At 39.2% G+C, this 27089-nt stretch overlaps 1 protein-coding gene across 1 annotated transcript in view; it reads left to right on the forward strand.

The window, feature by feature from the left end:
- Window positions 1-27089, forward strand: part of LOC124281768 (myelin regulatory factor-like) — a 99857-nt gene that overhangs the window by 18645 nt on the left and 54123 nt on the right. The window contains 1 exon segment of the mRNA XM_046717741.1: window positions 5756-5828. Within this exon segment, the coding sequence (XP_046573697.1) occupies window positions 5756-5828 (73 nt within the window).

The raw sequence follows: 27089 nt of genomic DNA on the forward strand, positions 1-27089 counted from the left end.
TAATTTTCAAGGTCATGGCGACACTTTGAAGATTTCAGCATGTTAAGCTGCATGTAAGGATTGTCAGCGAGATATCTCAAGAACCATTCACTGCACTTTCTTCATATTGGACACCAAGCTTCATCTAGGGAAGGTGCAAGTTCCAGTCGATTTTGGTGACCTTCACGTAATTTTCAAGGTCACGTAGACACTTTGAAGATATCAGCATGTTAAGGTTGTCAGCGAGATATCTCAAGAACAGTTCACTGGATTTTCTTCATAGACTTTCAAGACTTCCCTTGAATGTTTTTCAATAAGCAATTTCTTTATTACTATTTTTGCATATTTCATACACTAAGACATTCATGTCAAGGTCAAAGTGAGTCTTGAAAATATTTGTGCGTTTGAACAACTACAGAGCAAGATATCAAGAGAGGTGGACTGGTCATGTTTTTGTTGACATTTAACTTCATCTTAAATTAGGACCTTCACTTTCATTACTTTTTAAGTTTGATTTGATATTTGCGGCGGGGGATTATGTTACCTTAGTGACAATGCTTGTTTTTTAATTTCTTTACTTTTAAGAAGTTATGATTTGATAATGATAATGATCATGAATGGAAACAATTAAATTAGGTTGCTGTTGTCTAAAAGATAATAATTAACTGAGTGTTTTATTATACCAACAATCAGATCAAAGTCCAGCACACATATTGTATCATGATTGTCAATGTGAATTTTTTTCTAAACTAAACAAGGCGATAACAGTTGACATGACAAATAATGTTTGAATAATCATTTTTGTATATTTATTGAGATTGCGTTTAATGTCAACTGTTTGCATTATTTCATGTACAACTATGCCCAGATATTCGTTAAATCCTTTTTATGAAAGGTCTATTTGTCAAACCTTATTTTCATGACTCATTCCTCTATCTCAAACTGCTGATGCAATATTTGACTGTGGTCGTGTAAAATTTGGTTTAAACAAATTTTATTTTCAAAATTATACAGGATAATATAGAGTGTAAACAAATTTTGTTTTGAAAATTATACTGGATCGGAGGTAGTGTTTGAAATTAAGCCTGAAAGTCAGTGGGTCCTTTTCCTAGCTATAGTGTTGGAGGTGCAGTTTGAGGGGAGGTCCTTAGATTTAACATTCTGGCAGTGGAGAGATCCAAAAACACCCTTAGTTTAAAGCACAGCTTCTTCAGTAACCCATGTTTGTCGTAAGAGGCGACTAACAGGAGCGGGTGGTCAGGCTCGCTGACTTGGTTGAAACATGTCATAGTATCCCAATTGATGCTGATGCTGATGATCACTGGATTGTCTGGTCCAACCTTGATTATTTACAGAGCGCTGCCATATAGCTGGAATATTGCTGAGTGCGGCATAAAAGCAAACCACCCACCCAACAAGCACAGCTGTAGTTATACCATTCAAAAAAGTAGGGGATATTCCATTTTTCGAGAATACCACTAGCCAATACCAATACATATAAGAAAAAGTAATACATATCCACATAGATGAAACATTTCCAAAGGAATGGAATAAATTGTCACATTTTCCCTTAATTTCTCTTCATCATCTGTTTCCTCCTTGGCTTCATCATGTGCATTTCATCAATCTTGTAAATCCAATATCCCCTACTTTTTTATAATGGTATATGTCTTCATATATGTTTGATGTGTGATCATACAGTAGCATACATTACGTTGTATAATAAGTTTTCACTTCTCATGAACACGTGAACATCCGGGTTAGAACTGATCCTCAACAACCCATGCTTGTAAGAGGCGACTAACGGGATCAGGTGGTCAGACTCACCGACTTGGTTGACAAATGTCACCGTATTCCAATTGCATAGATGTGAAGCCCATTTCTGGTGTCCCCCGCCGTGATGTTGCTGGAATATTGCTAAAAGCGGCGTAAAACCAAAACTCAGTCGGTCAATTGCATAGATAGAAGCTCACGGTGTTGATCACTTCATTGTCTGGCCCAGACTCGGTTATTTACAGCTGGAATATTGCTGGGTATTGAATAACAAACAAACCAAAAAATATCATTTTCCAACTGCACCCACACGACATCATCTGTGTAATTTGGAATTCAGATTTGACTACTGATGTCTTAAGTCCGCATAACATTTTATATCATACAGTGTTCCAGATAAAAAAAGGACTTAATGTTTACTTACTGTTTAAAATTGTAATAGACCTTTAAGTCAAGTCTTTAATATTATGGTTATTCTCAACAGCTAGACCTTTATTTAAAAATATTCCTAACCTAAACTGTTTTGACATGATGTGAGGGACTAATTTGCACTTATCACTTAGCTCCCAATAGTGACAGATTCCTGAGCTTCTGTGTATGATTGGTAGTACATTGAACACTGTAGTACAGTTTATTTGATACCAGCATCGAACCTGTAAATGAGCGAGTGCGTTTGGTTTTACACCGCTTTTAGCAATATTCCAGCAATATCACGGCGGGGGATACCAGAAATGAGCTTCACACATTTTATCCATGTGGGAATCGAACCTGTGCCTTCAGCATGATGAGAGAAAGCTTTAACCACTAGGCTACCCCACTGCACTTATTGGAGGTCTTAGGTACTAATGCAGTTCATATGCTGCCTTGCCGTTGAAATATTTCATGCATAGTTGTACTAAAACAACTCTTAATTTACGCAAGCAATTTCTTTTTCGAATTTTATTCACATATACAGATTTTCCAGAGCACTGGTTTTTTTTATTTTGTGACATTTTTATTTCTTGTTGATGATGTCGAAATATTTGGGAAATGACTAATTACTCTGTTACGGCCTTAGGGATGAGTTTGATGTTTACAAATATGTTGATCCCAGGTAATTACATTATCAGTAGCAATGGCTGACTGGGATGACCTCTGGTAAGATGATAACAGAGGTGTCGCGTGTCATGAAGTATTGTGAACTCTGTGAGGTCTAGTCTGGTCACTTTTGGAAATGTCTGCTGATTGGTGGGGCACACAGTGTAGGTAGCCAAGTGGATAAGGTGCCTGCTTGAAATTCAAAACATCTTGGTTTGAATCCTATATCATGCAGTGTTTTTAAGTCTCTTCCATTCTCCCTTCTCTTGACATGATGTTAGTGTATTGTTTAACACTGTACTTGGCAGTATTACAGCTTTAAGTGAGTGAGTGAGTTTAGTTTTACGTCGCTTTTAGCAATATTCCAGCAATATCATGGCGGGGACACCAGAAATGGGCTATACACATGCTACCCATGTCGGGACAGCTTTAAGGGGTGGCTTTAAAATATTTGGAGGCAAGAATGGATTACTTGGGGACCAGTTGAGATAGTTTAGCCATAATGAAGGACTGTGTTTGATTCCCAACATGGTAAAATTCGTAAATGAATTTCTTGAAGTCTCTCAGAGATGCGGTTTCTGTCCATGTTGGAAACTCATTACTCAAACATGAGGCTTACCACAAACTGATTATTCTTCTTCTAAGTGTTTCTAAATTAAAACATGATAGTCATATTATATTTTACATTATCATTTTGATTGTAACCTATGAAGATCCAGGTTAGAATTGGTCTTCAGCAACCCATGCTTGTCGTAAGAGGCGACTAACAGGATCAGGTGGTCAGGTCGCTGACTTGGTTGACACGTGTAATCGTATCCCAATTACGTAGATCGATGCTCTTGCTGTTGATCACTGGATTGTCTGGTCCTGACATATAGCTGGAATATTACTGAGTGAGGTGTTTAACAACACACCAACCAACCAACCAAATCATTTTGATTGTTGGTGAATATGAATCATAAGTATGTCTTTTTGTTTTGACTTTGTATATAATGTAATGCTGGACTGACTTTTTTGTCTGAAAACAAAGAATTGAAATCACAGGTGACAATTTCTTTCAGCTTGGAAAGAGACGATGGGGTAGCCCAGTGGTTAAAGTGTTTGTTTGTAATGCCAGGGTCAGATCCCCACATGGGCACAATGTGTGAAGCCCATTTCTGGTGTCTCCAACCGTGGTTGCTGGAATATTGAGGAGTTGGATTTTTCGCAATACTCCAGCAATATCACAGCGGGGGACACCAGAAATGGGCTTCATACTTTGTGCCCATCTGGAGATTCGAACCTGGAGATTCAATGTGACAAAGCGACCACTTTAACCATTTGGCTACCCCCATTACAGTAAGGGTTTGGTAGATGAATGATAACAAGGACTGGGTGAATACTGAAATGTAATGTACAGTGAGAATGAAACACCTGTAACAGTTTCTTCTTTTATGGAGACTGTGATGAAAAGCAAATAATATATTCCAGTCTAATCTTAACCCAGATAAGTCTGTTCGTGGTCCATTGTGCCTCTCCGTCTCTGTTTTAAGTTCCCACAGGAAGCCATAGCCTACTATTAGTCATGTGATTCTGGGAAATGATGAATTTGATGAAATCAGCTTCATATTTGCTGACCCTTTGCAGTATGGGCCATTAGGGGTGATCGCGTGACTGACTGTTCTCTGAATCCAGTCAGTTGGTCACATTGACGGACATTTGATCTGTGGTTGTTATCCCCGCTATGCAGGCTAATTAGCGATTGTATGAGTATGGTAGGAATACTGCTATCGTCTTAACTCACCAGCATGACCAGGCAGGAAGATAGCTGTAGGGAGACACTTAGTAATGAGTGCTTACTTCTAGATGCTCCAAAGTTGCTGATTTGCTGAAATAAAAAGTTTGTGTTTAATCTTTCACTCGATCGAAGATTTGCTGAGTCAGTTAATTGCTGTGAAAATCATACTCACTCACTCACTCACTATGAGCGAGTCATAAATGAGAAGGGTTGGTGGGGTAGCCAAGTGGTTAGAGCGTTCACTTGTCATGTCGAAGACCAGGGTTCGATTTCCAACCTGGGTACAATTTGTGAAGCCCATTTCTGGTGTCCCCCAAAAATAAAACTAAACTCACTCACTCACTCATTAATGAGAAATAGTCAAAGGACTACAACCCCATGCTTGTCCTCATTCAAGAATTCTTGTGCAAGTTTCCATGATTCTTCATTGTTTTCCTGTGGTGGTTTGGGACAGAATTGGTTCACAGTATGATGTCTCTTTGTGATAATCCGCGGGGAAAGAAATTCAGTCTGAAAAATTGACTGTATTACTGATAAGATGGTGTCATGTTGTAACTATGATGACTCATGCTGTCGACCACTGGTTTGCCCTGTGTATAAAAGGTTATACAGGCTCCAGCATAACAGCATTCAGACACCTCACTCACTCACTCACTTACTTGACCACCCTGTTGCTTCTTCTGCAGGCTACAGGCTGCAACCTATCTGCATCTGTCTTGGTCTTTACCTGCGTGTGTGTGTGTTATATTATTTTACACCAAGAACTAATTTTCCATTTGATTTGAAGGTAAAGACATGGACTTTTTGTGTTTTCACTTATTTTACTTTTACATATGTCCTTTCGAGTTTTTACTCAAATTTCAAACTGAGTTTAACTATTTGAAACAGCTGAATTATTAACTCAGCTGCATTTTTGAAATATAAAAGCCCAAACAATTTACGTATTCTATTCACCAAACTCAAATTGTCGGCTATGTTTGAGTTTAATATCGATTTCAGTTCATTGCATTTTCTCAAATTTGAGTAAAAACTCTAACTGAAGTCAAAAACTCAGCCTAAAGTTTGTTTCAAGAACTCAGGGCCTGGTGAACACCTGGAAAGGCATGTGTACATGTGCACTATTGTTTCATCAACATACCTGTGTTTCAGGTCGAGACCTTGGTATAGACAATGAAGCTCTGGACTTCCAACAGTTGGAGGACTTCATCACCAGCGGTGAAATGTAAGTAGTTTTCAGGAGAATACCATAGTCAACATGATATTTGCCCGACATCCCAACCACACACCCTCCTACAATGAATCGTTGAGCAAACACAGTGTTTCAATAACCCTCCTTCCATCATTTTATTCCACTGACCAGTAACTTCTTGAAAGGTCTTCTGTCTCATTTAGGATATCATTTTTGTTTTGCCAGGAGAACCATGTTTGACATTTGAATCAGTGTTGACAGACAGAGCTCCAGATAAGATTTAGCTCATGTGGGTACTGTACCCACTGTATTTATTTTGGAGTGGGTATTATGAATGTTGAGTGGGTATTTCATTTTCCGTTACCCACTGCTTTCAAATACATGTATGTGGTTATTTCAGTGATTTTACTCACCTAAGTATATGTCATTGAGTAAGTTTACTAAGCAGGTGTGTTCTGCCTTATGTCATACCTAATCAAAACCAACTTAAATATAATGGAAATGATTTCATAAAAAATCACTCATCCTGTACTGACAGTACAACACTAGTCCTATACTAACAGTACAACTTTATACCAATTGATGTCTTTTTCATTACGCAAGTGATTTTTATAGATATATTCCGTATTCATATGTTTTAAACTTTGTGCGTATCTAACATTTTAAATGTGTAATTGGTATGCAACAATTATTTTTCAATGAGTAATTGGAAATATTCTGTGCCTATTTTACCCAAATATGCAGCTTATCTGGGCCTCTTGACGGACACCAACAATATACAGTGAATCCTGGATACTTCAAGGTTCTGGGGGCCATGTTTTCCACTGTAATGTACAGTTGGTCTGTTGAGGCCATGTTTTCCACTGTAATGTACAGTTGGTCTAGTTGGAGGCCATGTTTTCCACTGTAATGTACAGTTGGTCTAGTTGGAGGGATCCTTTTCCACTGTAAATATACAGTGAATCCTGGTATACTTCTAGTTGGAGGCCATGTTTTCCACTGTAATGTACAGTTGGTCTAGTTGGAGGCCATGTTTTCCACTGTAATGTACAGTTGGTCTAGTTGGAATGTACAGTTGGTCTAGTTGGAGAGGATCCTCAACTTAAATTTTCTTAAATGAATGATGTATGATTTAATCAGTTGACTCTGTCATATTTCTTCACAATGTGATGCGATCCGTGATGATCCAGGTTAGAATTGATATTCAGTAACCCTACTTATCGTAAGAGGTGACTGACAGGATCAGGTGGTCAGGCTCGCTGACTTGGTTGACACGTCATTGTATCCTAATCACAAATCCCTGATGCTGTTGATCACTGGATTGTCTGGTCCAGATTCATTTATTTACACATTATAATCCACAGGTGGTGGTGTTAGAGAGGATCATTAACTTAAAGTTTCTTAAACGATATATCAAACAAATGAAGTATGATTTATCAGTTTACTCTGTCATATTTCTTCACAGTTTGTCTAAAGCTTATATTATCCAATGATTTACTTAAAAAGACTCCATAGTCCCAGTGTATGAAATAAGGCCTGTCCGACCGCCCGAGATGGGCTAGATTTCTGACTGATGGTCTAAATTTACAGCTAGCCAGTCCAATGGTCTGGTAAAAGTTTTAGATGTTCCATACATCTGAGTAAATTCACCATATATCTTGGTGTCTGGTCTGTTAAATTCAATTCGGACTGGTAACATTTTGAAGTTACCAGCCCGATGTCTGGCTGGGTGTTTGGCTTGTTTCATACACTGATAGTCCATCTAGACTCTCTCGCTGTTTAACAGCTGCATCCACGTCTTTCTAGAAAATATGTTACAGTGTGAAAAAATGCCTCAAGTTGAAAAAAAATAACCATAGACTACAAAATACAAAACGCCACTTCATATTATTTTTTTTCAGCTTGATACATGTAAAACTGCATTTACAGAAACTCCCATCAGTATCATTTGGAGGCCATACTGTATGAAACTGTATTATTTTGCCTAATTGTCAGTTTCCAGAAATAAAAACAGACATTGAGTGACACAAGCATGACACAAGCATGACACGAGTATGACATGAGTGTGACATGTATATGCCTTTCTTGCAGAAGATTTATGTGTAATGGAACACCATTTACATCTTGTAGCTGTGTCCTTGACCTTGACCTCCTTTAATATGAATATTCATAACAAGCAAAGTCAAACATTCTAGTACTTTGAATGTCTCCAATGGGCCATTGTTTCGGACTAACAAGAAAGCAAATGTGTTTAGCGTTCATCATTTCTTGAAGGTGGGAAATAAACTTTTGATAATTTGTCTATAATTGCTATTCATGAAGCTGGTGAAGTATTTTAATTTTAAAGTCATGACTCCAATTGATGCATGGTTTGATATATTGGTCAATACAAACTAGCAAGGCCTTGAAAATTGTGAGAGAAAAAATAGAATAAAATGCAACTTATACAGACATTATTTTGTTATGTAAATTCTTCATTGATATTAAGAAGAGGTAAAATAACACTTTCATTTTGTTTATTTGAAAACTTTTCTGTTCTTAAAGAAAATATAAATTGCAATGCATTCCATACCATGTTAGATGAGTCAATTCTGTATTTGAACACAGTGTATATTTGTCAGATGAAGACAGAGTGTGCTTTTCATCTATTTTTTTAATCTCTTTTCATTTTTGTAGGATTGGTTGGTCGTAAACCAATTTAAAAAGAGTCCCTCCTACATTACTTCCTTAATGCATGAATGGTATATCAACAATTCTGTGAAAGTTTATCCCAAAGGAATGCCTTTATGTTGAGAGCGGAGGTGTTGGTGATCGGTCTCCATTGCCTGCGGGGACTTGAGTTTGACAGACGGGTGACGTTTTCTCGAGTGTATACAACACTATGACGCAGCACAATGGCAGACAATCGGACGTGTTCCTATCTGATGACAGGTCCATTATTAATGGATACCATCCTTCCGAAACGGTATTGCGAGTTAGCAATGCTGGTCGTACAATGGACGTATTAGCAGTGTTAAGGCGATTGAGGCAAGGTAGCATAGAGATACCACCAAGCTTCGTTTTGTGCCCTTGTTTGTAGGGTAATCATGGGTAGATTAGAAGTTGTAAGAGTTTAATTTTCTGATTCACAGCCAGTTCGACGAAAGAGTTGCTCTGATCAGTATAAGATAATAAATGAAGCCGGTTTGATATTGTCTTGTTTGAATAGCAGCTCCGATAATGGTGGCGGTTCTTGTTGGCCATCTTTTGTCATTAGGAATGTAGGTGAATATGTGGTATATATACTGTGCTTCACAAAGGTGGTGAATATGAATTGGACAACCCAGAATACCCAGAATGCATGGGTCACGAAGTGTGAACAGCACTTTAGAGAACTGTTCGTCTTCAGTAATGGTTCAGTATTGCCAGCCGTAGGTAATATGTCTGCTTTATCTGAATGGATCGTGTATGGTTTTGTTGAAAACTCAAAGCATTGCAGAATAACTTATTGGTTACTAGCTAGTTGAAATAAGAAAATTGTTCATGTTATATAAGGTGTGGGTGTGGGTGTGAGTTGATTGTGGGTCATTGTTGACCATACAATGGTGTAGATTGTGGTGCATTCTGTCACGGGTTTGTGAGATCCAGATCTTTGATTTTTGAAAGACTGCTGTCATGTAAATGAAAGGCTAGCGATATTTTAAAATATATTTTAAAAAGACAGTGATTCCTTCAGGTAGTTTCCGACCTGTGAAGATCCGGGTTAGAACTGATCTTCAGTAACCCATGCTTGTCGTAATGCTTGGGATCGGGTGGTCAGGCTGGTCCAGACTTATTTACAGACCGCTGCCATATAACTGGAATATTGCAGAGTGTAGTGTAAATCTAAACTCACTCACTCACTCAATGAACATGACCACACTCAAAGGCCAGGCCTCAAAAAAAGATTGGATAAATACAGCATATAATGTTTTATGATACAGCAGGTTAAATTTGATTTACACTGGATATTTCACATACAAAATAATTGTCAAGGCTTGTCAGAATATCAACATATTGTCATATGTCATATTGGTGATGGGAAAACCCAGTGGGGAAAGCATATGCTTGTGAAATTGAAGGTATGGGTTCGATTCCCACCTGGGTACAATGACACCAATTCTTGCAGTACCATTGCTTTAGTAGTCACATCAAACTACATTCGCTCACCGTTATTATACATTTATGTTGGCAGTGGTCTGATAAGGATCCTCGGTAAATACAAAAACATTTCAACAAAAACTTAAATTCTGAAATGCTGGAAAATATGCTACATGTAATAGAAATTTATTGTATATTGTACATATATTGTTTATTGTATATTCAGTTCTTTATACTTTACCTGTGAAGGTGCGGGTTAGCATGTGCCTTCAGTAACCCATGCTTGTCGTAAGAGGCGACTAACGGGATCGGGTGGTCAGGCTTGCTGACTTGGTTGACACATGACCGTCATCGGTTCCCAATTGCGCTCATGCTGTTGATCACTGGATTGTCTGGTCCAGACTCGATTATTTACAGACTGCTGCCATATAGCTGGAAAATTGCTGAGTGCGGCGTAAAACTAACATCACTCACTTACTCTTTATACTTTATTACTTCATGAATACTGAAGTATTATTTTTTTCAGCGTAACTGATTCCTAAATCAGTTATGTCTTTTCTTCGAACAAAATAAGCCTGACCCATAAAAGTAATGCTTAACTGGTAGAAATACTGCCACGGTGTCAAGCTATTTGTGTGAGTAACGGGTAGGAATATTTTCATGGTGACAAACATTTGTCGTACGTACCCGTTGGCTAACTATCTTTGACAGGAGGTGTTAAGTGATGGTCATGGTTGTCTGACCATCAATGCAATGCACTGAATGACTGGTGTGACACTCTGTTCATCTACCCGTTGAAAAGGTTCTAAAGATCCTAGAACCTGATTATACATTCAATGACATTCAACAACATTCGCCAGATTCAACAAAGTTATAACAACATTTCCTCATCATCTCAAGATTTTGTCATGAATATGAGTGAGTGAGTGAATTGGGTTTTATGCCACTTTTAGCAATATTCCAGCAATATCACAAAGGGGGACACCAGAAATGGGCTTCACACATTGTACCCATATGGGGAATCAAACCTGGGTCTTCAGCATGATGAGCGAACACTTTAACCACTAGGCTACCCCACCACTCCTACTTTCAAAAGCCATATTAGTTTGTCATACAGACCCTGAAACGAATATATCCAAGAAAGCCCATGCATGTCTAGAATAGGCCTACCAAAGAAAAATTTTCCCACCGTGCATAAAAAACACAGAAAAGCCCACATTAATCATGGAAATAGCAACATAAACATAATACCTCACTACCTAAACAGTAAATACGGCAACTTTAAATCGCTAAAACTGGATAAAAAAACAAAGAGCCTGCAACCCTTCGATTTTGCGCATGCGCACATTGAAGAGGAAGTCTCGACCGCATGTTGACATTTTCCAGCTTGGACAAAAGTTAATTCTCTTTTTAAAGTATTTCTGTCATATTATTTGGCATTTATCATCTTCATACTTGTGTGCACACTTGTTTAGTTTACTTTCCATTCGTATGAAATGATTAACAGAAATTGTTTCAACATATTCAATACTTTTTCTACGCGAGGCGATTCAAGGTTGCTCGGGAATTTGAAAGAAGCACGGATGATAATGCGAATGCGCAGTAGAGGTCAAAGTTCGCTGATCCAAAAATGTTTCATAGTCTTTCGTTGCCGTTTTTACTGTTTCAGTAGCAAGGTAATATGTTTATGTTGCTATTTCCACGATTAATGTGGGCTTTTCTGCGTTTTTCTGCACAGTGGGAAAGATTTCTTTGGTAGGACTGTAGAATATTTGGCAAGTCTTGATTACTTCAGTTTTCATTGTGATAATAATGATCCTATATATTATATTTTATTAGAATAATTTAAGAACTGTTTTACTCCATAAATTTTGTTCATTTCAGAGACTCGATGTTAGTCTAAACCCATATAATCACCCCTATCACTCACTTTAACCATTTCATGTCGGAAGTCCAAAACTTGCAGGTACGTGATAGAAAAATGTTTCGTTCAACTTACTTGTCAGCTATACGAATGTGGCCAATGATTTTATTTTTATTTAATCCAGGATTATTAAACTGACAAGACTGTCAGGATATATTTTAAGTATTTTTTCACTGTTTGTATAGTTTCCAGCTGTGTGTACCCAGTCACCTATATGACAAAGTGTAACGACACGCCTCCCGTGGGGGACATTATTTATGTCGCGGTGATATATTGCTTGCTTTGGATATGACCCGTCCCAGGTTGATAGGAGCTAAAGCATCCTCCCTTTGTAGCGCAGTGTCTGTCTCACAGTCCCTGAAACAAATATGTCCAAAAAGCCGATGTCAGTCTAGAATATGTGGCAAGTCTAGATCTGAAAATGAAGAAAGTCTCAGGGCTCCTTTTTATTATATTTAATTTTATTTATTATGAACTGGGTTTTTTTCTGTAAAATATATTCATTTCCGAGCCTAGTTGTTAGTCTACCCTGTGGCTTGTAGCAAGTCCAGCAACCTCAGTCGCTATGCTACCTTGTTACAATGTACTACCAGCCACTATGCTACAATTTGAGGTAGGGCTGGCTAAAAAGATTGATAGTTCAAAATATTGTTGATGGGAACCATTATTAATGATTATTGATATGAAAATTGTAGTCTGTCTCAGTCCCTGAACCACATTATTTCCCCTACTGCCCAGCCCTCCCACAATGCTGAAGCCCTAAATGAAGCAAGTATAGATTCCGTCTCACACTCCCAACAGTCCCCTACTGCCCAGCCCTCCCAATGCTGAAGCCCTAAATGAAGCAAGTATAGATTCCGTCTAACAGTCCCTGAACCAAATTATTTTCCCTACTGCCCAGCCCTCCCACAATGCTGAAGCCCTAAATGAAGCAAGTATGGATTCCGTCTCACACTCCCTGAACCACATTATTTTCCCTACTGCCCAGCCTTCCCACAATGCTGAAGCCCTAAATGAAGCAAGTCTAGATTTCGGCAGAATCTCCTCACTTGGGCTCCTTATCAATGTAAATGGGTTTATTTGTTACTATCAATATTATATATATTCAGGGACTAAGCATTAGTCTACACAGTGGCTTGTAGCACTAGTAACAAATATAACCAATTAAATTGAAAAAGATCTCCAGCATATGGGAAATTCAGAACCTGAGGAAATTTAGACTTGCTTTATTTAGGGCTAAGTGCAGGGAGGACAAAGCTGTAGGGAAAATAATGTGGTTCAGGGACTGTGAGACAGACTAAAGTGCATCTTATATGCATTTCTTTATGAATCAGTCTAAAACAACAGTGATCATACCTTTTCACACAGAAAAGGAAAATATCTTGGCCCACTGATGACACCCATCAGAAATACATGCAAAGGAAAGTCAATTGTTCATGTGAAAAAGTTGGGAATGGCTTCAGAGATGTACCAGAAGAATCTGCAATGCTGGAAGTTGTTGCAGGAACAGCAGCATATTGTAGATCCAGTATGTTGCCATGACAACAGAGAACAGTGTCCTTCTGTTGTGCATCATCATTAATCATAACATCCTGGCACGGATGGAAATGGATCCTTAGCTTTGACGTAAGAGGGGAGGGTTTGGGGGAGGGTGTTGGTGATGACTCTCATTATCCATGATACACAAGGACCTTGGTTACTTGTAGGTCAAGAGTCTGATTGATCTATATTCTTACATTTCCATCGGCATTCCACATTGGCATATTTGTCAACATGGTCTCATTTGCCGTCCTGGCAGCCAATCAGTGACCATCATTGGATGATGTGTTTATCATGCCTGCTGTAACCCAAGGAGGGTTGTGTGAGGTCAACAGATGTGGGTGATGGTTTTGTTTATTATATTTCTGTGTCCACATTGAACCAGGATGCATTAGCTGATGTATGAGTTCATATCTATATTCGTATTTCCCAAGGGAACATGTGCTGGGGTTTGTTGCTCTCCGTCTGACAAGCCTTGTCAAGGATGTTAGAAATTTCCAAATTGGCTAACTGTAAGTGATTGTTTTCACGGGCGTGGCTGGCCCAGTGGGTTAAGGTGTCAGGTAACCAGAGAAATATGATGAGTTCGAATCCCAGTTTGCCATGTTTATGTTTCTAAGTCTGTCACCATTAAACCATGGGTTTCCCCAAGCGGTCAACTTCCAAGATCATAACATCTTCATCCTGTAATCCTGCATTAAGCTGAGGGGAGGTGGGGTAGCCTAGTGGTTAATGCATTTGTTCGTCACGACAAAGACCTGGGTTCCATTCCCCACATGGGTGCAATGTGTGAAGCGAATGTCTGATGTCCCCTGCAGTGATATTGCAGGAATATTGCTAAAAGTGGCATTACAATACACCATACTCACTGACTGCATGAAGTTGCCATGCTCTGAAATATCTTACAAACTGTTCTAAGCGGCATTGGGGCGGTTAGGTAGCCCAGTGGTTAAAGCGTTCACCCGTCACTCCGAAGGCCATAGTTCGATTCCCCACATGGGTACAATGTGTGAAGCCCACTTCTGGTGAAATTGCTGAAAGTGTCTTAAAACCATACTCACTCCCTGCATGAAGTTGCCATGCTCTGAAATATCTTACAGACCATTCCAAGCGGCATTGTCCCTCACCGTGATATTGCTGGAATATTGCTGAAAGTGTCTTAAAACCATACTCACTCCCTGCATGAAGTTGCCATGCTCTGAAATATCTTACAGACCATTCCAAGCGGCATTGTCCCTCACCGTGATATTGCTGGAATATTGCTGAAAGTGTCTTAAAACCATACTCACTCCCTGCATGAAGTTGCCATGCTCTGAAATATCTTACAGACCATTCCAAGCGGCATTGCATCCTTCCACTCACTCATCATCTCCAGCTGACCGATATCCGGAACCGAATCTGTCAACAGAACTTTTCCAAACAGCTATAAACCACCGAGCCTATAATTCAATGGACTATTCTAATCTGTTGGCTACTTGAGTTTATGGCAATAAACTGACTTAATTTATAGCAGCAGTACCCGCCTTTGATCCCGACAACCTGGACTACTTTGAAGCACTTGACTGGTTGTGTCAGGACCATCGTAGGCTTAATCGTTGGCTACAATCTCAGGGACTAAGTGTCCTTACAACCTGGCTTGTTGTAGCCCCCTTGACAAACACTGGATCATACAGCAAAAGTAGCTCCGATGGTACTTGCAGTCACGGCTATTGTTGCTTGTAGTCAGAGTGAACTTGATGTAAAGCTGCTTTGAACACTATTTAAGTTGTAGTGAGTGAGTGAGTTTACCTTTAGGTCGCTTTTAGCAATATTCCAGCAATATCACGGCAGGGGACACCAGAAATGCGCTTCACACATTGTACCCATGTGGGGAATCGAACCCGGGTCTTTGGCATGACGAGCGAACGCTTTTACCACTAGGCTACCCCACAGTCCCATTAAGTTACATCAACCTGCTATCATTGTAGGATAAGCCCAAGTGACACAGGTGGAAGATGTTTGTTTGTTTAAAATGCAGATGTATGGTGCTGGATTATGACTGGGAGATGCTGGGATTTGAACCCATGATTCTAAACCATCTAAGGGCTGCAACTCTGAATGGCATATCATGGTACCTTAGCTGAATGGCATATCATGGTACCTTAGTTAAATTAGTGGTCATGTAGGCTCCACTGTGCATCTCTTGAATCCAACTCATAATCAAATTGTAGACACATACTTTTGGGAAAGATGAGATGATAAATGTGTCGGGAATCAAACTGTTTTATCCACCTAACATAGACAAGACAATAAAATAGTATCATAACAGCTGCGTGAGTGAGTCTGTCAGTATGGTTTCTTCGCTGCTTTTAGCAATATTACCGCAATGTCACGGTGGAGGACACCAGAAATGGGCTTCACACATTGTACCCATGTGGGGAATCGAACCTGGATCTTCGGCGTGACAAGTGAATGCTTTAACCACTAGGCTACCCCATCGCCCCTCATAACAGCTGATAATACCCAGGTATAACATATTAAAGAGTCCAACATCTGAAATTTAACAAAATAAGACAAAAAAATGTGAAAAAGATCTTCTTAAGAAGAATAAGTTATGTAAAACTCAGGTCTGTTGTGAAACTCGCTGAAGCATGTAGTGAGCTGACCTTTGACCTGGATGAAAGTGAATGTGGTGGTATGTTAGTGATGGTACATTTAACACGACAACAATACAAAGACAACCACGGAGGCTGCCGACAAGCTACCACCATTAAACCCTGATGGTTCCCAGTTGCTTTTACCTGAGTTACTTTCTGGAACTAATTGTGTTTACAGTTGAATCATAGGTTGTATTTGCTTCCGTTTGAAGGAGCAGTGGGTCTGTTAAAATGTGTGATGCTATTGTCCTGTCAAATCACACAACGAGGATTGTTGAAAAGGAAAGGGAATTAACTGTTGACATCTGCACCAGAACTTGGAAAACATTCATCACAGAAAAGTCATTTAAAACATACAGAAATGCTCCGGAATAGCCAAATGTATGGTTTGAATGAGGTGATAATTAAGCTTTGAATTCATCGAAAGCTTCAATACACTGACCTCAGATATCATGGGTACATTTCAGTCTGACGGGGATATTTCGTATTATATGGAGGGTGCGTTTCTAATGTTGTTCAGTATATTTGTTTTGGAGGTGTAGGAACTAAGTGTTTAAACATTGCAGCTACTTGGATGTATCTGGGCCGGCTTGGAGAGTATTTCTCACAAGGTTTGTAGCAGTGAAACATTCCAAATTTAGAAACAATTATAAAGTGAGGAATCAAACCAGAGTCTTTGGTGTGACATTTTAGCGAACACTTTAACCACTAGGCTACCCAACTGCCCTAGTGAAGACCAAGAGGCACCCGGGTCTTATTCGCGATGAGAAAATGCTTTAACCACAAGGCTACCCCACTGCCCCATCGACTGGAATAAAGTATAACAAACAAACTAAAAACTATTCAAGTAATGTGTCTTCCTACCACTAATTATATTCTTGCCTACTTACAAACGTACTTTCCTTCAGCTACTTATTAACAATGGGCTGGGAACAAGCTGTGAAAGTACAATGTGAAACACACGTGTCGATGTCATGTCAGCATTTTGTCTTGTTTGGATGTATTTAATGTCCCTGAGATCCTGTCACTGAGACACGGTCATGTAACAACTAGTTGTCAGACAATGAGTATCAGGACATAATGTTATTGGATATTGGGTGACACACTACGCACCTCACAGATCATGTGATAAAATGATAGCCTAGTTTTGACAGCCGTTTTGAAAGCCCTGGTGTCTGTCGATGAAAATCAGATAGGGTGGTAATCTGCTTCATGAGTTGGCTATTTAACTGTATCAGGATTCTTCTGGTAGTTGTTTGGAATGCTGGTGATGTTTTGGCTTATGTTTCCTTTAATCGGATCACAAGTTTATGTAGGTGGGAAGCCATGAATAGCTGCAGCATTGTTGATGCATTTACAGCTGAATTCACTCACTCACTCACTCACTCACTCACTCACTCACTCACTCTCACTATTCCAGCAACATCACGGCAGGGGACACCAGAAATGGGCTGCACACATCCCAGATTCCCAAAGGCTAGTTATGAAGTTAGTTACATTTACTGGAAAAGATATAAAAAACAAAACAGCAACGCTTGCCTTTAAGTAATTGTTTTGGACAAATACACCTAACAGGCAATACTGTCTGTTCCTTAGTTTAAGGAAAGAACAGTTTCTATTGTAAGGCGAATTATGACAAAACGCATCACTTGCTGAACAGTATTTAAGAATATGGGCCAGACAAGCCATTAGTTGATGTGAGTAACCTGTGAAGATCCGGGCTAGAATTGATCTTCAGTAACCCATGCTTGTCGTAAGAGGCGACTAACGGGATCGGGGGTCAGGCTTGGTTGACACATGTCATCATATCCCATTTGTGTAGATCGATGCTCATTGCTGTTGATCACTGGATTGTCTGGTCCAGACTCGATTATTTATAGACCACCGTCATATAGCTGGAATAAGGCTGAAGGCGGTGTAAAAATTAAACTCACTCACTCACTGATGATGTGAGCCCACTGTCATGGTTTACAATTGTGCATAATATAGCTTACTGACTGACTTTTAATCCCACAACACTACTGCAGCTTAACCTTATATCTTAGGAATTGTTGATCTGGGCCTCCTTTCACAAAGCACTAAGGTGATCGCAAGTCGCGAAGGAAACCTTGATGCAATGTTAAAGAATGGGAATTAAGGTTAACCTTAGTAAAGGTTGCTTCGTGAAAGGAGACCCTGTTCTTCTCAGCTTCTCCTTCAGAAATAATGTCATTGATGAATAAGCTGCATGATTGTTTCCTTAAAATGCAAGTAAATTACTCTTCAGATATCGTTCACCTGTTGTGTTGAAGTCAAAGCCGGGCTGACATCCACAGCTATTTTCACCTATGATCTGACCTATGAAGCTCCGGGTTAGAATATTGATCTTCAGTAACCCATGCTTGTCGTAAGAGGCGACTAACGGGATCGGGTGGTCAGGCTCGCAGACTTGGTTGACACATGTCATCGGTTCCCACTTGTGCAGATCGGTGCTCATGCTGTTGATGACTGGATTGTCTGGTCCATACTTGATGATTTATAGACTTCCATCATATTGGTGAATATGTCTGAGTTTGGCCTTAAGCACACAACAAACCTGAATCATAATGTTCACTTATTTCTGTACATGAGTATATACTACCAGACTCAAAATGTGACTTGAACGATTACCAAAAGTTTAATAGCTGTCATACAACATAACAGAAGTGTCTTCAAACCCTAAACATCATATACTACTCAACAGCTGTTAAGGATCAACAAATCAGGGAATCATGTTGTCCTTTACTTTTTTATCTTATTAACTGTTTTACTTTACATTTCTGGCCCCGATAAACAAACTAAAGTCTGAGTTTTGACTTCAGTTTAAAGACGTTTTCCAATCAAATTTGAGAAAAACATAGTAAGACCATGCATTTTCCAGGATAAACTGAAATCGATATTTAACTCAAACATAGTTTGAAATTTGACAATTCAAGTTTAGTAGATATTTTGCTTGAGTTGTTTTGGCTTTTTTTATTTTAGACGCTTCGAAATGCAGTTGAGTAAGAAATTAACCATATCAAAGATGCTGTTTCAAATTGTCAAACTCAGTTTGAAATTTGAGTACAAACTAAACTCACTCACTCTTTTGAGTGTAGAAATTATCAATTGATATTCCATGACTGTAACCATATCAAAGATTCAGGGTTGTCCTTTACTTCTTTTGAGTGGTATATTAACTATTTTATCAATTCAACTTTTCAAGAGTATTTACTCAAATGCAAGGTCTGATATTCCATGACTGCCCCACATGGCTTGGCCCCCGTGTTTCAAGAGCTTGGGGGATTTGTCTCAATAAATGTATGGACAGGCTGTCGGGTATGTTGTCACACCTAGAACAGGTGCTTGTGTTTCTGTTAGCTCAGTATATTCTGTGACACCTAGACGATCCCATACATCTTGAGGTAGTCCAACTTGTCAGTCCACCTTCGCAGTCTGATTTGTGGAAAATATTTTTACATGCTTGCTTCGATGTGGAGTTCACCAAGGTTGTAGTTTGTGGCCTTGGTTGTTCTTAAAATTCAAATTTATGTTGATACTTTTTGTATGCTTTACTCTTGCTTTGATTTCCATGTGTTTGATGTTATTCTGCTTGCTTTTAGAGAGATATGGATCTACATATGGTGAGGTGGTGTGTTTTTTTCTATTCCTCTAACATGAATTTGATAGACAGTACCCTCGTGAAAAGATAAAATGTAATACAATGTTATATTAGGAATTATTTTAAAGTCAGTTTACACTTATCAGGGGTGCACACAAAATATGTGATCTTGACTACCAGCTTGGGTTTCCAGACTGAGAGGCTGAGTGGGTTAGGTTGCTTCGTTGTGACTTCGTGTCCTGCTGAGAGTGTTGGTTTGAATCCTGGTTGAGACTCCAGCTTACACTTTTACTCATGCAGGGGTAGCCTAGTGGTTAAGGCTTTCCCTGGTCACACAAAAGTTCATGTTTGATCCCTATCATGGGATCAAACGTGTGAAGCCTTTTCTGTGTCTCCTGCCATGATATTGTCAAAATATTGCTTAAAGCGACATTAAATTATTCCCACTCACACTTTCACTTGCAAAAAGATTTACTCTTATACAATAACATGAAATTTTAAATGTTTTCATTTAGATTAATTTTCTTCATGTGGGCTATAAGTACATTAATTCAGGTACAAGTTATATTTACCAACCATGACGTAAACAACCCTTGTTGATGTTACGTAATTTCTTTCAATAGGATCAAAGCAAAAATATGATAAAAATAAAGAATTGTTAAAGCAGGTGATACTACAACCAAATTTGTGCCATGGATAAACCCCTCAGGGCATCCAAATATTGATGTTTGCAAATTTGTGTTTTGAAAAAGTATTCGGCATGAACCAATACATTGTTTTGTGTTACAATATGGCTGAGGTAATTGTGTCAATATTCTGCAATGGTCCTGAAGAACAAATTGGGGAGACAGCTCTGTTCACTGGTGTCCCTCTTTCTTTTAATAAACATGGACTGAATTACGGCATAACGGTATGGTTAAGTGTAGGGATGTTGGGAAGACATTGGTGTTCACTGGTGTCCCTCTTTCTTTTAATAAACAGAGACTGAATAAGGCATAACGGTATGGTTAAGCTTAGGGGTGTTGGGGAAACAGCTCTGTTCACCTGTGCCCCCCTTTGTAATAAATATGGGTGAGTGAGTGAGTTTGGTTTTACACCGCAATATTCCAGCAATATCACGGCGGGGGACACCAGAAATGGGCTTCACAGATTGTACCAATGTTGGGAATCGAACCCAGGTCTTTTGTGTGACAAGTAGATGCTTTAACCACTAGGCTGCCTCACCTCCCCATGATAAACATGGACTGAATAAGGCATAACGGATGGTTAAGTGAAGAGGTGTTGGTGAATAACCTGGCAATAAACATGGTTGATGGTTGAGTTTGTAGAGGTATTCCGGCAATATCACGGTGGGGAGACATTGGCTTCACACATTGTACTGGTGTCCTCCCAAATGCTTTAACCACTAGGCTACCCCACCGTCAATAAACATGGACTGAATAAGGCATAACGGTATGGTTAAGGATAGTGTTGGGGAGACATTACTGTTACTGGTGTCCTCCCCTTTTGTAATCAACATGGGCTGAATAGGGAATCACGGTTAGGGATAGGCCAGGTGGTCTTACAGTGCCAGAAATGTATAGTGCCAGAAATGTATCAGTGTGTACAAAATAGCCACTGGCCCGCTAGCCTGTGGCTAGTAAAAATACAGTCGGCCAGTAAATCTCCACAGTCACTGGCCCGACTGGCTAGTGAATTTTCATGGGGTAATTTTGTAAATATATCAATATTTACGACTTGTTAAGTTATAATATAATTTTATATCTTGCAATATTATGACCTGATAAAAATGTTCATCATATTAGCAGCTTAATGCTGAAACCTGTGTCATGTCGACAATATCTTATTCTCATCAATTTTTGTAATCTTTTGCTTAGTTTCTACATTCAAATTTTGGGCTAGTTGGTTATTTTGTGGGCTAGTAACTTTCATACATAGCTAGCCTGACTGGCTAGCAAAATTTGGAAACTATTTCGCACTCTCCGTACAATCATGTGTTTGAGTCCTGTTCACCCAGATAATATTCCTGTTTATGTCATACTTCATACCCATCATAGACATGGTTTTCAACAACATGCCAAACATTTGAGACCTGCATCACTTCAGGCTTCCCTCACACGTTGAGGTGACACACCTTGATTCAACAGACATATTTCTCAAAGCGGTGTGAAACCAAACTCCCTCATTCATGGTTGGACTCTGTATACCTCAAAGGAAATATTACAGTCTTCTGGCTTGTCTCAGTGGTTATCTGTTTCCATACACTGATTACTAATAGGGGAAGCATAGATGAATGTTGAATCCGATGATGATGATGATGATGATGATGATGATGATGATGATGATGATGATGATGATGATTTGGAGATTTAACGTGAACCCTAAGTGAACAATAATCCATTTTACAGGGATGCATATATGAATGTTGAATCCAATGATGAACATGATGATGATGATGATGATTGGAAGATTTAACATGAATCCTAGTGAGCAATAATGCATTTATATCGTGCAGTGCTGTAAATGATAATGTCTGGATCAGACAACCAGTGGTGATTTTCCTAGGAAAATTCCACGTCGATGAGATACGATGACACAAGCTGACCACATTGTCGAACTACCTCTGAGGATAAGCAATAGTGTGCTGGCCCCTATTTTCAGCTACCCCTTCCACTACGCCCCAAGGGAAAATTAGGAGGGGGTAGGGGAAGGATTAACTCTAGCTGAACCTAGCCCACTTGTGTTGATCTGCCCACTTAACAGGTATGTAATTATGAAAGCGAACCTCAATGCCGTCTTTAAAAGCCGACACTCCCCAACCCATTACCTGCCAACCAACTGTCAGCCATCTTTTGTTCTGGTGGCCATCTTGTTTTTGTCCCATCCTTTCATCGGCACATCTGATCACCCACAGCAGTTCATGATTGTTCTCAGACACAATAGAGCATTTTGAAAGTGACTTGCCCATTGCACCGGGAGTCTTTTGATCTGGCATGTTCATGCATGAACACTTCTTGTAACTCACAGTTAATTTAGGGGATGTTTGTGAAAGCATGATATATTGAAGTGACAATGCAGGAGAAGTAATGGCAAAGAAAACAAACATTTTGATGGTAGATGAAAGTTTTATGATGAGCTGATTTATTGAATTGTTGTGGGTTTTTAAGTCTTAAAATGCATCTCTTACTTCATGGAAATTTAATACCTTTGGCTACAGCTTGAGTCGATTTAGCCTGTAAATTGTTTTGGGTGATCAGAGACAACAGTTGCACATGAATTTATAGGATGTTTACAAGTTTCATGATTAGGGATGCGCAATATAACCGGTTTACCGGTTATTACCTGTTCAGACATGAAAACGATACGTATTGTGATACGCTGATCGAAAACCGGTATTTTGACATGCATTCGGAAATCTTCGGATATTTCCGTTTTTTTAATTGTTCCTTTCCTTGTTTAGTTTGTGCCAAACATTATTTACATTTTTATTTTGTCATTATTAAAAGTTTTTATTAAAGCCTAATAAAGCAAAGTGATTTTGTTGTGTTTTTGCTTTATAAGTCAAGCATTAACTCGATTATAACTGTTTTTTTGTTAAATAAAACTTCTCACAATATGTTGTAATACATATCGCAATACATATCGCAATATGAAAATTCCCTGCAATACCCACCCATATTCATGATACCTGCATCTTGGTTATGTCAGCAACGTCTCCACAATAGCTCAGCTTGTAGATGTAACCCATATGAAAGAAGCTGCTAGAATGGACAAATGCTACAAGGCACTGTTAGCAGCAGAAAAATATTCTTGATGATTTCTTTCTTATGCACAGTTGTTACACGATTCTGTTGTAAGATAATCAGTTAATAATTTGTTCGAAGGATTTTGAAGAGCACACAGGTAGATGTCAATGACTAATCTGAGAATATTTTGGATATTTTTATTTGTTCGTGGGTTCATACTGCACACACTTTTTGTTTGTTATTTTTGTGTGGAATGCTGTCTTTTCCCTTTCGGATGAATCTGGGAGGAAACAGACATTGTCAATGTATCTGTAAGTGTTGTGATAAATATCTCCCTGGACACAGTAACGTTGCCATGGTGTTTTGTGTTTTTTTAAATTGCTAAACAAAATGGCAGTTAAGATAAGAAATTAACCTGATGAAAAAAAATCATATTTCTATAGATGCTTCTAAAAGAGTAATTAATAACAAACAGTTGATGTGAACATTTTTAGCATCAAGTCTGTGCCTCCGGTCGTTACTTCCCTGAACACAATAATAACAGAGAAGGTTATTTTCAGCCATCAACATTTGACTTAAGACGCTTATTCATCAGCCTGGAACTTAAACCTGCAGCCGGGATTTTCTTCAAGTGATGAAAGTCTAGTTTGCACGCGTGCAAGAATTTTGCCATCATGACTAGATGTTGACAGAATGTGATTGGGCGATCTTTAACTGTGGGGGTCACAACTGGAGGGGCTTCGTGCGTAAGGTACTATGCCACACGAGGACCACGTGTCAACACAGTATCCCTGGCATGGTTCAAAAACTTCGCTGTTTACCTAATGCTTAATTTACAAATTTCTGAGCCCTTGTTTCAAAGGACCTCATTATATGACATTTGTCCCTCTTTATAGTGCCTAGCTTGAAGTATGTTGCGGATATGTGTGATTGGTGATGTGTGATTTGTTTATTGGTCTCTCTTGCGGACACCAGAGCATACGTTTTATAAAACATGCACCGCAATACCACTGTCATCCCCTTCTGAGACCTTGCAGCCTATACTCATCCCTTTCTGGGGTCTCAGAATATACTCATCCCTTTCTGGGGTCTCAGAATATACTCATCCCTTTCTGGGGTCTCAGAATATACTCATCCCTTTCTGGGGTCTCAGAATATACTCATCCCTTTCTAAGATCTTGCAGCCTATGCTCATCCCTTTCTGAGATCTTGCAGCCTATGCTCATCCCTTTCTGAGATCTTGCAGCCTATGCTCATCTCATAACCTCATAAATTTGATCAATCAAATACATAATTCTGTTTCATGGATTGTGTCTGAGCTTATTTAAGGCAGGTAAGACAAGATGTGACAAATGAGACCTGTATTAAAATTCATTCTGAAAAGGAATGGATAAAAAGCGATTTTACTTTTTGGGAAGACAATCTCGCAAGCGAAATATCAGAAATGATCTATTTTGAGTAACTAAGAACGGAAGCATCTTTCATTCATGTGTGAAAGAAAGTATCAACAATCAGGTTGGTGCAGATGTACAAACGAATAGCTTTGTATCTTCTACTTGGCAGCAAACACTAGCATTGAGATGAACATTATCAGAAAGCCTTCAGGATTTCAGTGTATGCAAGACATCTTCGAGGGCAAACAAACCCTCTCACAACTGGAAGCAAACATTTCCAACAATTCTCACACCTCAAGTCCAAATCCTGTTGCCACGGAAACCACAGACAGCTTTGGCAGCCATGTTGTTGAAACTGTGATATTTTGCAGATTGTTATGTTTAAATGGGTATAATGCAGGTTTCGTTCTCGGTGCCTTTTCACTGCAAATAGCTATGACCCTTTTACATGTTATGAACAGTTGTGAAAAAGAAGTTTGACACTGTTGCCCTGGTAACCTGCTTTTTTAAATGTTTCCATCTTTCTGTTCATTTCATTGCTCAATAAACAAGATTTCAATGGATTTTAGATGTTTCAACATGTTTGTAAGGTTAATTTAGTACACTTCTTGAATGTCATATATCTAAATGTAACAGTATTGAATTATATGTTCCCTTTGATAAAAAGGTCTAGAGATTATTAAAACTATACCAGTAGGAAAAGTTGTACATGAAGAATTTGTGTTTTATGGAGCATGTTCCATGAGGGATTATTTACTGTTTTAGTTTTTGTTTGAAATAAGCCAGTAGACAAAGTGTTGAGTCATGCCGAAGACTCCTGTTCGATTCCCCACATGGGAAAAGCCCATTTCTGGTGTCCCTTGCCCGATGATATTGCTGGAACATTGCTCACACACTCTGGGAGTGTGGTTTCAAATCCCGGATGGGACCATCTGTACTTTACTGAGTAAGTGTAATCCAAAATATAGTGAGTCAGTTAAGTTTTACGCCAATAGCAATATTCCAACAATATCACAGCAGGGGACACCAGAATTGGGCTTCACACATTGTACCCATGTGGGGAATCGAACCAGTGTCTTTGGTGTGATGAGCGAACGCCTTAACCACTAGGCTACTCCAAAGACTTAGGGGCGGTGGGGTAGCCTAGTGGTTAAAGCGTTGTCTCATCACAACAAAGACCCGGGTTCGATTCCCCACATGGGCACAATGTGTGAAGCCCATTTCTGGTGTCCCCCGCCGTGATATTGCGGAATATTGCTAAAAGCGGCGTAAAACTAAACTCAGTCAGTCAGTCCAAAGATTTAGCGATCATTAATGGGCAATGAATAAACTGGTATCAGTTTTGACATTCATGTCCTGTTATCAGTGGAGAGAGTGCTACGATAGATTATAGATTACCTGTATGGTGAACTCAGAAAATATATTTTAACAAATCGGTGTCGTAATGTATTAATCATATCATTGAATGAAGATGGTGGTGATGATTGGATAATCAGATGATGATTAAGATCTATTTTAAGATGATGTGTTACTACATCAGAGTCTGTGACTCAAATGTTATCCTGCGATAAAGTATGCCCTTTGAGTTACATCATGATGGGTTGTCCCCGACATGATCTGTCTAGTTCAGTGCACTAAGTGGTAGAACAAGCCCTTTTTTAAAGTCCATCGTGATGGTCATAACTGATTTGATGATGATGATGATGATGATGGCAGTGGTGGTTGAAGTTGTGGTAGCTGGAGTAGTTGTAGTTGTCCATTTTTAATAGGGCGATGGAATAGCCTCCAGGTTGAAGCATTTCCTTGTCTCATTGAAGGGCTGGAGTTGATTGTTCACTTGGGTACTGGGTGTAAAACCCGCTTCTGGTGATAATGATGGTGATGATGATGATGGTTTCTGGTGTCCACCATGGTAATATTGATGTAATATTGCTAAAATGTGGCGCAAAACAGACTCACTATGAGTATTAAGCATCATTGTGTTTTCCATTGATAGCAAATGGATATTTTACTGCAGCTTCACTGGATCAGGTATGTGCAAAGTCACTCACTCTCCCATAACTCACAAGCATCAGTACAGAACAGGACCACACACCGCATCAGTGTGTACAGCTCAGGTCACAAATCAGTTGAAGTTAAGCAATGTCGAGCTCAGAGAGTCCTTGGATGGGTGACCGTGTTTGGCAGCTTGACTCCTGATAGTTTCTAGAACTTCAGTCCTGCCCCACAACGAAGCACATGATACGTGTGGTCTCACCTTGGAAAAAGTCACCTGACCTTCTAGCGCCTAACAGGCAGCTTATATTATCTCTGTCAA

Source organism: Haliotis rubra, unplaced genomic scaffold (genome assembly GCF_003918875.1).
Source record: "Haliotis rubra isolate DU_JTF1 unplaced genomic scaffold, ASM391887v1 Scf29, whole genome shotgun sequence".
Lineage (NCBI taxonomy): Eukaryota > Metazoa > Mollusca > Gastropoda > Lepetellida > Haliotidae > Haliotis > Haliotis rubra.